Source organism: Amphiprion ocellaris, chromosome 12 (genome assembly GCF_022539595.1).
Source record: "Amphiprion ocellaris isolate individual 3 ecotype Okinawa chromosome 12, ASM2253959v1, whole genome shotgun sequence".
In the NCBI taxonomy this organism is placed as follows: Eukaryota; Metazoa; Chordata; class Actinopteri; family Pomacentridae; genus Amphiprion; species Amphiprion ocellaris.
Window position 1 is genome coordinate 18041575 of NC_072777.1, and position 16145 is coordinate 18057719.

At 38.4% G+C, this 16145-nt stretch overlaps 1 protein-coding gene across 8 annotated transcripts in view; it reads left to right on the forward strand.

The window, feature by feature from the left end:
• The window catches only part of LOC111578333 (disks large-associated protein 2), a 126786-nt gene that overhangs the window by 60100 nt on the left and 50541 nt on the right, over positions 1-16145 (forward strand). For all 8 annotated transcript variants that reach the window (XM_055015978.1, XM_055015976.1, XM_035954980.2 and 5 more), the window contains one exon: positions 11024-12177. In XM_055015978.1, the coding sequence (XP_054871953.1) occupies positions 11024-12177 (1154 nt within the window). The remainder of the gene's footprint in view (positions 1-11023; positions 12178-16145) is intronic.

The window sequence follows — 16145 nt, forward strand, 5'->3', positions numbered from 1 at the left end:
AAAATAAAAGTCAAAAGCGAGGTTTATGTGTGTCGTGACAGAGGAGGAAAATGGAAAATAGTATTTGTAGTGCCTTTGTCAATCAAAAATCTACAGTTATGATGGGTTATCTTTAATGGGATTATGAGACAAACTAGAAGATGTGCCATCATGTTAGGAATTAAATCAGGAACCTAGCACTTGTTAGGGTACACGATCATTCAAGTTTGGCAAATCATAACTGAAGCATGTTTGTACAATTTCAATATCATTTTACTTCATTTTAAGAATAACCCTTTTTTTAGTTTTCAAGAATTTCTTAATAGAATCAAGAAAAGCAATTTAATCTGGCTAATTTTGCAAATATCATCAGTGCTAACTTTAATATATTTAAAATATATTCAACTTATTAATTAGTGGTTTTGGAGTTTCATTACAGTAACAGTATTATTTACAAAACTGATCCTTTCTCCTTTCTCTTGGATACTAGTAATAAAACCACTGTTGCATGCACACAAAGCTGTCACTGGTAATACAGGTCTGTTTTCCTTTTCCCGCAGATATACTGCCCATAATAATAACAATGTTACTCCCGTTAGGTAGAAGTAAACTGCTCAGTCCTACATTCAAACCACCTGCCCTATATGGTGCACGTCCCCATCATGCCACCAAAATAGCTCTGACCAGTTGGGGCATGAACATGGGACCTCTGGGAGTGTCCTGTGTTAGTCTGGGATGGAGTCTTTGGGTCCTGTAGGTTTTGGAGTGATGCCTCTGTGGAGTCATATTGTTCTGGTGCATCACACAGATGCTCTCAGATTGAAACCTGAGGAGTTAGGAGGCTCTTATTGTGTTCCACTAGTTTTTCCAGTATGGCGGCAGGCTATGACCTGCTGGGGCAGGCTGCTGCCATCTTGAAGGCATTATATTGAGATGAACACTGTCATTCACTTCACCTTTTAATATTATTGCTGGTAATTGGTGTTTACGGTGTCCATTTTTAACAGGCAACACAATCAGAAACAAGAAACGCACTCAGAGAGCGCAGTACTCTGCCAAAACTGCTCAGTCGTTGTATGATTTCCGACAGATGAAATCTTTAAACAATTTGTGGTCTGCAGTGGTCGATTTGTAGTAGGTTCACAATCATGTGATCGTTAGCAGGCGGCTGATGTAGTATTCACTTGTTGCCATAGTTACAGTGCTGCCATGCTGCCATCTCACAATGATACAGAAATCTTTAACAAATTTGTGGATCCAGACTATAAGGCACATCACTGCCAAAATCTAATCACTTGGTCCTTGTGTAATTTCTGACCTTCCCTGAAAATTTCATGCCAATCTGTTAATCCGCTTTTGAGTAATGTTGCAAACAGACACACAAACCAACACCAATCGTCACATAACTTCGTCACATTCCTTGGCAGAGTAGTGAAGCAATTATAATATTGTGGTGAGTGCAGTGTTGTATAGTAACGAAGTAATAATACTTAAGTACAGTACTTAAGTATAATTTGGCAGTACTTGTACTTTACTTGAGTTATTTTTTTCTTCATGACTTTTTACTTTTACCCCACTACATTTCTGAATTAAAAAATATACTTTTACTCCACTACATTTTCAAGAAGCCACTTCGTTACTGCTACTTTTACTTAAGTACTTTTCTAACAGGTTTGAGTAAAATAATGACCAGTTTAGCGCTGTGCTCCATCACTGGGCCACGAGCCCGCTAGTGAGACCTGTGCTGCGTTCAAGTGAAGCCAATTTAGTAGAAAATATGACTTTCCCAGTGCACAGGACTGAATGTGGTGTGGTATTTACCACTGGGAAACGGAGAGATTTGTTGATGCTTTAGTTGCCAAATTGATGTAATAATTGACCTTTCAAAATGAAGGATAGAGGCGAAAGATTTTTAAATAATCAGAAAAATCAAGGGTTTTCCAGGTTAAAAAAAAAGTAAATAAATAAAACGCCTTTTCATATTATTTTACAATTTTATTTACATTTTTATTATTTTTTTGACGTGACTGTGAAGTTTCAATAACTGTTCATTTGGATTATATTTTTCCTTGCACATCTTCTATAAGATTATTGAATAAGTCAAAAAAAGATTTTACCTTTTCTTCTGCTTATAAGAGTTTAAATAAAGTGCACTACAATCGTTTTTTTCCCTTTCTCCCCCAACAAAATTACATGAACCAGACACCCTCATATTTACGAGTTCCCAAGGGGAAGACTCGTCTTTACCAGAGAACATGAACGCAGCACTAGCCTGCCTGCCTGGACATAGCTTGGACCCGCCAACTGAGCATTTAGCGCTTGGCTTGCACATGCTCACAATGGCTGAAAACGAGACAGATGCGAGTGATAAAGAAGACCATCGCAGTGATGAAGAAATCCCTTCATTGGATAAAGACGCTGGACACCCATGGCCTTATCTTCACTCCCTCTTTGATTGTGTTGGGGTCAAGTCAGATTCTTTCCGCATGAAGTGTCTGCTTTGCACTCCAAAGCTAGTTGAAATAATGGCTTACAAAAATTCCCCGTCAAATCTACGGAAGCACGTGAAGGTAAGGGCAAACATATTTGGTTATATTAGCTTAGTTAACAATATTTTTAGCATGACGGTGTTATACTGCTATCTTTAGATAATAGTCTTGATTAAGTTAGCTTCACTCTTGGCGCATCAACTAGCTAACATTAACAAGCTAACAAGACGGCCTATTTGCATTAGCCAAAAATTAGAAATAAAACACTTCATTTTGTCATTTCACTTGTAGCTCGATTCTCACAATGTTCGCTGTAGCTACTGGTGATTATGAGTAACGCTACAGCGGTGCACTTTGTCATTATCTGGTTCAAATTGTTAGCCGTGTGCTTTAGCAACGTTTCATGTTTATACCTTGACCTGACTGTTGTTCAAGTTCAAATTTGACACGCCATTCTTATTAGTAGATGTGAATGGGTCTAAGATCAGCGTATTAGAAAATAAAACAAAAAAGACTGAGCTAAATGGATAAAGCTGCATTAGTTTTAAGCTACAAACAAATGTTCACAACCCCAATTTATACCTGCAGTGCACACACATAAAATGTATAAAGGGGTTATTTTACTAGTTCCATTATTAGAGATCTTATTGAATTATTATTTGTGGAAATTGAGGTTTTGAGATCGGAAAAGCATCTGATGTTTTAATTTAAAGGTTTCTTAATCAGTCTCCCTTGATGTCATTACAGTGCATTTATTTGGGACTGGGAGTAGATTTTTTTTTTCTTATTTTAATTTTTGCATTAACAACTTGTAACATGAAATGTTTTATTAATAATCTGTTTCAGAGGATGCATCCAGAAAGCCTTGCCAAGTACTCTGCCCTAACATCTGTTAAAAGAAAGCGAGCCGCTGAGACATCTACGCAGGTGCAGTCAACACTGCGAAACCAGTGGAGCATCTTTCCTCAGGGTTCCTTGGACAAAGCGGTCATGAAGTACATCATTACTGGACTGCAGCCCTTCTCTCTTATTGAACAGGAATCTTTCAAGATATTTGTGAAAGACTTGATTCTGAATTCTAGGTACAAATGTTAAAATTTTGCTTTTATATGAAAATCTACAAGATAATCGTGCTTTTAAGGTTGTCAGTCACCTGTTTTGTTGACATATCTAAATGCAGGCTGATGACCTGCATGAAGCTTAGAGCCATGACCATCGAAGCCGCAACAAAGATGAAGAAGGCCTTGACGGACAAGATGCGTGAGGTTGCACACATCGCAACCACCACAGACTGTTGGACAGTTAGGAGGCGTGGCTTCATTGGGGTTACTGCACACTGGATAAATGAAGATCTAAATAGGTGGGCATTTTTGTCATCCCATGTCTTCTAAGGTTTAACCTGGACACTAATTTCTGTATCATGTCTATATTAATTGTAACCCTGGTTTTCATAATTTGTAATTAGTCAGCTGAACAAAGAAGAATAAAAATAAACACACCTCAAATCTCCTTTCTCAACAGATGCTCAGTGGCCCTCGCCTGCCGACAGCTCAAAGGCTCTCACACCTTTGACCAGATAGCCGCTGCTCTCAACGATATCCACACGGAGTATGATATTCGTGAGAAGATAGTGAGAACCACCACGGACAGTGGTTCAAACTTCATAAAAGCCTTCAAAGTGTATGCAGAAGAGTCTGAGAGCGCATCTGAGAGTGAAGAACAGGATGATCATACAGATGAAGAGAGTGGAGATGACGTTGAAGTGGAGAATGTGGATGTAGCGGATCTTCTCTCGCAAGATGATGGGATGGAGTTTCAACTTCCAAGGCACCAGCGATGTGCCTGTCACCTAATCAATCGGATCGTAATGGCTGATGCACTGAAAGCAAGGTGGAACGACACTTACAAGAAAGTTTACCGATCAGCTTTTTCAAAGTGTCATGCACTGTGGAACAAGTGCGGAAGATCCACTCTTGCAGCTGAAACTGTAGAGGATGCTTGCTCACTCCAGCTTCTACGTCCAAATACCACAAGGTAGGTTGAAAGTTGAAACATTTACCTATTTACACTTGCAGTGATAAATATGATTTAAAAAAAAAACTGAGCTTGAAATACTGCAAACATTGCCATAAACGTTTACATGTTACTGTACTTTTTTTCTTTCTTTTTTTAGCTTATTATACCAAGGACAATGCATGTTCTTGGGCTTCAAAAGGCACTATGTAAAAAAAAAAAACCCTTTTTCTTCTCTACTACCAGATGGAACTCGCTCTTCCTCGCTGTCGAAAGGCTGCTAAGAATCCTCAAAGACAAAGGAGAGGTGACCATCAGAAATCTTTGCAATGACTTCAAAGTTTCAATGTAAGTAAATACTTTCTGTTGTCAAATTGTTGGTTTTGGGCACAAATCCTATCTCGGGAGTTAAGTGGGTTGAGGTTTCAATTAGAATATCCTAGATAAATAACAGACTGCCATGGATATGCATGGTTAATCCGCTAAAATACTTTTTGTCTTACAGGTTCAACCCGGCAGAACTGGCATTTTTGGGCGAGTATGCCATTGTGATGACTCCAGTTGCCCAAGCAACAAACATCCTACAAGCAGAAACCAACGCCCAGATGGGGTGGCTACTACCCACAATCACGTTGCTGTCCGTTAAATTGGACAGAGTAAAGTTGCAGCTGAAATACTGCAGGCCTCTTATGGATGCACTGCAAGTGGGTTAAAAATGCATATATTTTTAAAATGTCTTTTTTACTGTACAAAATAGTTTGTCATATTTATAGATAAATTTGGAAGTGCAAAATAAACGCAGCAGCCACTTTTAAAAGTACTAACGTAACAACTATACTATTTTTTTATCTATATTTTTTATGTTAGTACCAACTATACGTCAAAAAGTATAGTTAATGACCTTTTTGTCATAACTATAAAAAGTTAATTCTGTCTACAATTTCTATTCCAACAGGAAGGTATAAAGACTCGGTTCGGAACAATGGCAAAAGATCCTGAGCTGATTGCGGCAGCAATCCTTCTGCCCAAGTTTCGGACCACATGGACAAAGGAGGAAGCTACCATCAAAATGGGTGAGGCAATTAAATAGCATCCAATTCTGGCTGGCAAAAAATTAAGTACTTTTACTTAATTGTCTTTGTCTGATATAGAGATTGAGATTTTGAACTTTTTTATTCTGAATTTAAGGAATGGACTACATCAAACAGCACATTGAGCAGTCTTCTCCAAGTGAGCAGTCAAGGTCCTCTTCATCGGATGATGAAGACTTCTTCTCACCTCTGCAATCATCTCACTCACAAGAGAGTTCCAAACAGCTTGATGCCTATCTGACCTGTTCAGCGGATCACATGACTGTGCTGAAATCTTACCCAGCTGTCTGCGCACTGTCTGTCAAGTTGAACACCCCTCTTCCAGCCTCCGCAGCATGTGAAAGGCTGTTCAGCATTGCAGGACTCGTCTTTGCCCCAAGAAGGGCAAGACTGAATAGCAAGAACTTTGAAAATCAGCTTCTTCTAAGGATGAACCGCAAATTTTTGAATTGGTGACAGTTTTTTGTTGACGCCAGCACAGGGCTGGACCCTAGTGGTGTTAACTTGTTCCATTGTTCAAACCAGACTCACCAAACTCATTGTTTAAACCAGAGTCAGTTGATGGGCTCAATATTCTTGCAGGAAATCTCAGACTGTACAAATTTATGAAAATGAAGTTAAAGTTTGTCAGTTATGTTGCATCTCTTTGCACAGTTTTATTTTGTTTGCACAAGGTGGCATTTATTTCCACAAGTTACTTGAATAAACCAAACATTTTTGAAAAAATTTCCTTAATACTTAGATTAAAATCATAATTATCCAAAATGGGTGAAAAAAAAAAAAGGAGCTTTTCTCTTTTGGTCATATCGCCCAGCCCTATTCATTGTGCTATTCTGGCCAAATTGTTTGGCCGTAATTTGCCTCAGTAAAAATATTTTATATTTTGTACTTTGACTTTCACTTTTACTTTTACTCAGAGTAAATTTACTTGAGTACTTTTGATACTTGAGTAGAAAAAGTATGCTGTACTTTTTTACTTTTACTGAAGTAAAATTCTCATTGGAGACTATGTACTTTGACTTGAGTCCTTTTATAGTTGGGTAATTATACTTCCACTCAAGTAGATTTTTTCAGTACTCTATACAACACTGGGTGAGTGGAATACATGGAAGGGAACTGCATGGATGGCAGTGTGGATTTCAACATGATTACTCTAATTATATATATAATTTTATAATAATTTATCATTTCTATATGTTGAGTATACTAAATGTTGGGCATGCTGTAATAAACTGTGAGCTTAATATGCACATTTCATTTTAGCATTGTACAATACGACATAAAAGAGAAAAACTCATCCGAACATTCATCATGAAACATCTTCCAGAGACTGACAGAGGAAAAGGATTTAGGAGATTATGCTGAACTCTTTAACCCTGCATATAGAAACTACGTCATTTTCTCATCTAAAAGTCTCTTTGAAGTCAAGAAAAATTTGCTACTCTTTGTGATCACCGCCCAGAGATCTGCACATCTCTTCCAAAATAATTAGGCGCACAGCTAATAACAAGGAGTTCTCCACTGCAGGGCTTGAGAAATGATACTTTTATCATAGATTCCGGAGATGCAAGTTCAATTTGTCGAGAAAATCAGCTCCACTACTTACAAGATTACTATAAGGTGGGTTTAGGACACTGGCCTTTTTTTTTTTTTTTCAAAAAAAGTATTATTTTAGATGAAATGAAGCAACCTGGGCTTTTTCTTTTAAAGAGTAACCTAATAATCATGGCTGTCTAATACAGATGATTTGCCACAGAGTCAGTGAGCTACAAGTATGACTGAGATATTCTTGAGTTTTCTTTATGTTTTGCTGCCAGGAAAGTCCTGAGTTGATCATGTAAGTCATTAGATAAAATCATTATGATGGTGTCTTGCTTCTGTTGTCTGGCATTGGCAATATTTGACTGAAAAGGGATGTTAAGCAAATTTTATTTAGTTTACATCATCAGTGTTACTTTTTTGGAGCAGTTTGCCAGTCCTTTAAATAGTAAATACTTTAAATAGTTGAAGTGCATCCACACTCCATCTCTTCTACTTCATAAATTTTTGATCATTTTCATTTTTTCACCTCGTTCCTGTTCATTATTGAACAGTACCGTTGATTATTAATATTTGGTTATTTAAACTATGGTTATCTACCAATATGCTCAGATTATAACTACTTATCATTCATACTTCTGGACAGGCTAATGGATATCTACAGTATATTCTTGTTCTCTGCAGTATTTTTTCTCTGGTTTTCTCTTTATTGGCCCAGAGAGAAATGAAACTCGTCTGACTCTGATGGAAAGGAATAAAATAAAAGTTGTGTGGAATTTTTTTTTCTAACATATTACTGAAGTGACCAAAGCTTGGGTGACATAATCAGTAATCTATCACAAATTCTACATCAGAATTAAATTCCCTTTCATTGAGTTACAAAACCTCCAAGCTGTTTAGTTTGTCATTTGTTCTCTGAGATGAGATGGAAGCTGATATATAGTGTCGTTGCCATAATTGCTTATATATCTGTTGTGCATGACTCAAAAGCAAATAAATACATATACAGTCATGGAAAAAAAATTTTAGACCACTCTTGTTTTCTTCAATTTCTTGTTCATTTCAATGCCTGGTACCACTAAAGGTATATTACCTGAAGAATTCAATACAATGAACACGACAAAAAATGCAGCTGATTACATAATACTTTATGTCCTATTTGACATGCTTAAGCGTAACTGTATTCCCAGGGTATATAAGAGGCCATTTCATGTCATAAGCAGCACGGTCTAGAGTGGTTTTCTGCTTACATTCAAACCACAGCGCAACTCATAAGTTGTCAGCTGTCCAATAATGCCTAAAACAAAAGAATTATGTGAAGCCACAATGGCAGCCATCTTGGCAGTGCAGGAAATTGGCATGAATGAGAGACAGGTAGTGAAAAAACTGAAGATCTCCAAGACAGCTGTTCATTACACCAAGAAAAAACAAGCCGAAGATGGTTCTACCAAACTGCTAGCTGGTCGCGGCAGGAAACGTCTTTCTACCCAACGAGATGACCTGCACTCATCCGTTCCTACGTCAGAAATCGTGGTCAGACCTTCAGGGACCTAAAAAATTAGTGGGCACTGTGGAGAAATGTGACAACTTGCATCACTGAAAGTTTTTGTGTGTATGTGTGTGACAATATAAACCTGAACTATAATCCCTGACACAGTGGTCATGGGTTCAAGTCCATCCCGTGAGCATTTGCTCTTCTCCCAACATTTGCTGTCACTCTCCTGTCTCCACTCTCCTATATATTAAACCCTAAAAAGGTAATAAAAAAAAAAAGAGTAAAAAGTCTTCTGCACAGTCAGTCCCAGCTGTGTACTTTTTTGTGCTTGACCACTTCACCTTACTCTAAAAGCCACAGCTACTACTGAATATAGACTGTTTCTGCTGCTCCCTAATAAAAGACAAATGTTTCTGCTGGTACCTGTTCAGAGAAAAATAAGAATACAGATTTATAAATGTTAACTTGCTGTTGCTTGGAAGGTTCCTGTTATAATGTTATGACCGTGGCTCTGGACTCTGAGGGTAATTTGTTTTTTAACAACAAACCAGATAAAATGTTAATGCCCCTGCTGTGGCAAATTGCTTTGGTTTTATTTGATTTGATTACATTCATGTTTAGGTTGAGATTTACAAGAAATATTTTAACTGCTACTGTGTAAAGGGAATACTGCTGTTAAAAAGCACTTTGCAAACTAAATGTGATTGCATTTTTGTTCATATAGCAGTACTTGTAAAAGAAAAGTGCAGAATACACTACTTTTAAATTCATTGTTTAATTTTTCACATAACAGTGCCATTAAATATTTTTTGATTAAAAATTGTAATCGTTTCCCAGAACTATATATATATATATATATATATATATATATATATATATATATATATATATATATATATATATATATATATATATATATATATATTAGTGGTGGGACACAAGTGAAAAATTAATCTGATTAATTACAGGCTTTGTAATTAATTAATCGCAATTTGCTGTTTTGTCAAATAGCAATATTTGACACAATAAATGAAGTTTTTCAATTCAAATAAAATTGTAGTTGACAGTTGAATCAATGAATAGACATATATGTGTTTATAATTTAAAATTTATTTTAAAAAAGGAAAATGGGACATATAGAAAAAAGTGATTTTGTTGACTTAAAGCCTGAATTTAGTTGTTTTTTCTACTGTATGGCACATAAAATCAGCATTAGTTCAAGGAGCTTCAGAAAGTTGAAATCTTTTCTGGGTCTGATAAATGGTGTGATTTTGATGGTTCTTTTTATAGGAATATCAATTTTTATTGATGTATTTTTTATAAACAAAAAGTTTATAATTAAGTTATTAAAAGAGATATTTTTGTTGTTTAGGTTATTCCTCATCCAAGGAGGCAGAGCCTCGACGGAGTAAAAACTTAAACCACAAAAATGTTTCATTTCTATTTATCTGCATTTTTCATCTGTCTGCTACATTCACAGATTACTGCAAATCTAAGTGCAATTATAGCGATTTTATTCAACATTTTAAGACTTTCTGTAACCTAAAGCACTGTCTAGAAAAGTGGTCTATTATGGGATGGCTACACCGTTAGCCGTTAGCATGACTCGTAGCTAACGTTAGCTCTGGTGGTAACAGCAACATGTTTTACATTGAGGTGATACCGTCGGCTTGAAGTGATGCAGTGATCAGAAAACTCTTTGTTGTACAATTTGCACACAACCAGGCTTTTATCCAAGCTGCCATCGGGAAGATTTTTAAAAGAAAACCTTCTGCCCAACAAGCTCAATCTGTTCTTCCTTCACTGTTCACCAGTGCCTGACTTCACTCAGTGCTTCCTGTGCTTCTTCTTCATGGCTACAAACAGACTTTAGGTTCATTACCGCCACCTACTGGGCTGGAGTGTTCATCAGAGTTACCCATGTGCCAGAAATGAGGGAACTGAGGAGGGTGAAATTAATTGCGTTATCAGTTTTAACGCGTTATTTTCGCGGTAATCAATTAATCGAAATTAACGCATTAAAGTCACACACACCATATACATACCATACTATTATGCTTTTATGAACATATTTATGAAGAGTGCTCCCTTATGTCACATGTTTCTTGTTATGTAGTGTTTGAAACAGGATAAACTGGGAAGATATAACATATCCTTACATATGTGTACATGAACATAAAATGTCAGTGTACCTAAGACTATGAGAGTTGTTGTTTTCAAAAATGTCAGATGAATGCAAAGAGCATCCCCTGAAAGCTTTAATCTGTTATGTTGCTACTCGTGAGGAGAACCACAATAGCAATTCCAACTTACAGGGCTCTGGACTGGAAAGAGTTACTCTTCAAGGTTTTTCAGATTAATTCTCTTTCCTTCTCACTATATCTAATATTGTTCTCTTTTTCCCTTCTCTGAAACAGACCAGAAGTATTCATCTTGGTCCCGCTCTCGAAAGTTCAATGAAGGCAGACGCCTCCCTCCAGCCAGGAACATGAAGGGCTTATCGGGCAGCCGTTCCCAACACCAGATTCCTTTACCCCATGGCTTGGACTACGACCCCCATGTCCATGACCTCCACACTCACCATGGCTCTGAATCCCGCCACTCGTCCTACCTGCTCAGCCCCACAGAAAGCTGCCCCATGGACTTCCACCACCGCTACTCACCTCGCAGCTCCATCCACTCTGACTGCATGATGATGTCCCCTGTCATGATGCCGCCAGCTGCTGCATCGGACCACATCTCCAGCAGCACCTTTCCCAGAATGCACTACAGCTCCCAGTATTATGACTCAGCCACACGGGATGACTGCGCTGCCATCACAGCTTCTGCCACCTCCCCAGCTGTTGCTGCTGCTGCTGCAGCGGCAGCTGCATCCTCCCACCATGCCGGCACCAAGAGCAACCGCCTTCCAGCTAACCTACTGGACCAGTTTGAGAAACAACTGCCACTACACCGCGATGGCTTCCACACGCTACAGTACCAGCGCACCTCCACCACTACTGAGCAACGCAGTGAGAGTCCTGGCCGTATCAGACACCTTGTTCATTCTGTTCAGAAGCTTTTCACCAAGTCCCACTCCCTGGAGGGATCATCCAAGATGAATGGCACAAAAGGTGATATTGTAGGAGGTGGAGGAGGAGGAGGCTATTACTATCATGGTCACCACTCCACCAAACATGGTAGCAAGAGGAGCAAGAGTAAAGAACGTAAGCACCGCTCTGGCGGCTGGTGGAGCTCAGACGACAACCTGGATAGTGACAGCACCTACCGCACACCCAGTGTCATGTCACGGCACCATGGGGAACATGTCAGCCACTGCTATCCAGATTCCATGCACAGCCACCACTTTGGAGACCTGTCACTCAAGACCTCTAAGAGTAACAATGATGTCAAGTGTTCAGCCTGTGAGAGCATGGCCATGGCACCTGAGGGCAAATTCATGAAGAGAAGCTCCTGGTCAACACTAACAGTCAGCCAGGCCAAGGAGGCATATCGGAAGTCATCACTTAATCTAGAGAAACCCATCATGCACATGGATCACAAGCCTTTGCGGACATGCCACTACCTGCAGGTGCGTGATAGTCTTCTTAATATATTTAGTAAATATTGAAAATGACATATCTTAAAAGTAGGATTAATGTTCATCATGTCATGCTGTATGTGGATAGTGGTTGTAGTGTATAAAGCTGTATGCTTCTGTGTGCATGGGTGTACACACGTGGACAAAATTGTTGGTACCCCTCGGTTAATGAAAGAAAAATTCACGATGGTCACAGAAATAATTTGAATCTGACAAAAGTAATAATAAATAAAAATTCTATGAAAATTAAACAATGAAAATCAGACATTGCTTTTGAACCGTGGTTCAATAGAATTATTTTAAAAAATAAACTCATGAGACAGGCCTGGACAAAAATGATGGTACCCCTAGAAAAGACTGAAAATAGTGTGACCATAGGGACATGTTCAATCAAGGTGTGTCCTCTAATTAGCATCACAGGTGTCTACAAACTTGTAATCAGTCAGTCGGCCTATTTATAGGGTTACAGTAGTCACTGTGCTGTTTGGTGACATGGTGTGTACCACACTAAACATGGACCAGAGGAAGCGAAGGAGAGAGTTGTCTCAGGAGATTAGAAAGAAAATTATAGACAAGCATGTTAAAGGTAAAGGCTATAACAGTGGTTCCCAACCTGGGGTCCGCGCCCCCCCCCAGGGGGGGTGCCAGAAATCTGACGCGGAGCACAAAACTTTGTCTGCTCTGAGGCTGTGAGATTTTTACATTCTGGATAAAATCAGAGTAACACACTCACGGTGTCATCACAAGTCTACCTATAAAACATTTTAAAAACACATTTATTTGGTCTTTCTTCAAAAATCCTTTGCTACTTCGATGGACCTTTCAACTTCTCTCCACGCTTTCTTCAGGTTGGCTCGCTAGTTAATCCCGATTCATTAGTTTGTGTGCAGTTGGAAAATTACTGACGGAAACGGTGTTGAAAAACGCAAAACTGGTGAAGATTCATCAGTACCTAAAAACTCCGGCTATACCTCGAGAGTTACCTTGAATTTGGTTTTAATTAAAGGACAAGACAGAATTATGTTAAGCTGCACCCCAGCCCCAGCGCTGGAGGGGTGCTGGGGCTGGGGTGCAGCTTATAGGGGGGGCTCCAAGCCAAACAGGTTGGGAACCACTGGGCTATCAGACCATCTCCAAGCAGCTTGATGTTCCTGTGACTACAGTTACACATATTATTCTGAAATTTAAGATCCATGGGACTGTAGTCAACCTCCCTGGATGTGGCCACAGGAGGAAAATTGATGACAAATGGAAGAGACGCATAATATGAATGGTAACAAAAGAGCCCAGAACAACCTCTAAAGACATTCAAGGTGAACTCCAAGGTCAAGGTACATCAGTGTCAGATCGCACCATCCATCCTTGTTTGAGCCAAAGTGGACTTCATGGGAGACGACCAAGGAGGACACCATTGTTGAAAACAAATCATAAAAACGCCAGACTGGAATTTGCCAAACTGCATTTTGACAAGCCGCAAAGCTTCTGGGAGAATGTCCTATGGACAGATGAGACAAAACTGGAACTTTTTGGCAAGGCACATCAGCTCTATGTCCACAGACGGAAAAATGAAGCATAGGAAGAAAAGAACACCGTCCCTACTGTGAAACATGGAGGAGGCTCTGTTATGTTCTGGGGCTGCTTTGCTGCATCTGGTACAGAGTGTCTTGAATCTGTGCAGGATACAATGAAATCTCATGACAATCAAGGTATTCTAGAGAGAAATGTGCTGCCCGGTGTCAGAAAGCTTGGTCTCAGTCGCAGGTCATGGTAATGACCCAAACACACATCTAAAAACAGCCAAGAATGGCTAAGAGGAAAACATTGGACTATTGTGAAGTGGCTTTCTATGAGCCCTGATCTAAATCCTATTGAACATCTGTGGAAGGAGCTGAAACATGCCGTCTGGAGAAGGAACCCTTCAAACCTGAGACAACTGGAGCAGTCTGCTCATGAGGAGTGGACCAAAATACCTGCTGAGAGGTGCAGAAGTCTCATTGACAGTTACAGAAATGGTTTGATTGCAGTGGTTGCCTCAAAAGGTTGTGCAACAAAATATTAAGTTCAGGGTACCATCATTTTTGTCCAGTCCTGTTTCATGAGTTTATTTTTTTAAATAATTCTGTTAAACCACGGTTCAAAAGCAATGTCTGATTTTCATTGCTTAATTTTCACAGAATTTTTATTTATTATTACTTTTGTCAGATTCAAATTATTTCTGTGACCATTGTGGGTTTTTCTTTCATTAACTGAGGGGTAGCAACAATTTTGTCCACTTGTGTAAATGCTGTTGACTTGTTTTGAACTTTCCATATAATTCCATTTAGGAGGGATCATCTGTTAATTTCTGTCAGTCTGTTAATTATATATTTAATTCTCTGGAGGATCACCAGACTGAGATGTAGTTAGGTATATTGTTCATTTATTGTAGCTATATGTGTGTAAGCAGTTTTTTTAATGAAACATATTTTCAAGATTTAGTTGTTTCACATATTTTTCTCCTTTAATTGTCAGTACAACTATGACAACAATGGTGCTCCTCTGCGCCCAAAATCAAAATGCGGTTTGGAATTCTTGTCATTGTTAAATATCCAATTATTGAGAAAAGGCTAGAAAATAAAGAATACTACATGGCGGAATTTTACTGGTACAGTAGATTGTAAGGTCAGTAATATCTAAGAGAACCTAAGCATCATCTATTGGAAAATGCAACAAATACTAATGGAGATCAATTTCGACACAATCCCTGGCCTCTACGAATTAGATGCAGTGATTGATGTAGTGATTTGGAATCCTTGAAAGAAAGTATTTGGATTCTACCTTTCTTTCTGTTTCTCCCCTAAGAGCAATTACAGTGTCCAGTGCTTAAAGTCAATATATTTAACCAAGTTTCACTTTTGTGTGGTCACCTCAGGGAGTTATTGTCTATTAAGCTCCATAGCGTGAATCAATGTTGTGGTGGAAAGCACTGAGAATGTGCACTGAGCTAAACTGCAATGTAGGAAACTCACGAATCTAGTATCTTAACAAGAAACATATGTTGTTGAGCTGGAGCAGTTAAGGAGGTGGTTCACTGGAATAGTAGGGCTGTATCTGAATAAATATTTTGCTATTTGCTGTGACAATTTGAATATTCATAATTAATTCTTCAACTCAAGCTACATCTCACTTTTGAAAATGGTCTACATGAATAAACATAAATAGTTGAAACAGCTTGAAATACATTTACAGCATTGCCACTGTCTAGATGTCTAGACCAAGTCTGCAGTGAGGAGGATGCAAAGAGAGACACCATTGAAAAATCTAGGCCTTTATTTGCTTTCTTTTAAAGCAGTAAAGACAGTACATACACTACTGTTCAAAAGTTTGCGGTCACCCAGACAATTTCATGTTTTCCATGAAAAGTCACACTTTCATTCATGTGCTAACGTAATTGTACAAGGGTTTTCTAATCATCAATTAGCCTTTCAACACCATTAGCTAACACAATGTACCATTAGAACGCAGGAGTGATGGTTGCTGGAAATGGGCCTCTGTACCCCTATGGAGATATTCTATTAAAAATCAGCTGTTTCTAGCTAGAATAGTCATTTACCACATTAACAATGTCTAGACTGTATTTCTGATTAATTTAATGTTTTCTTTATTGAAAAAAGTGCTTTTGTTTCAAGACTAAGGACATTTCTAACTGACCCCAAACTTTTGAAAGGTAGTATAACTGTTACAGTGAAACTTAGATCTGTGTATATATAGATACTAGTAACTTTAAGGCTGAACACAAAGATTACTTCCGAAAGCCCTGTTCCTTAAAAGAAAGACTAGGTCTGTACCAAAACGATCACTATAGCTTCACTTTCAGCATAACTCCTATAATTTAACCTCAGATGTAGCACGTTTTCACATGGAAAAACAAATGCTTGACTTCAAAAATCTGAGCTGAATTATGGATCTTGGACATATAT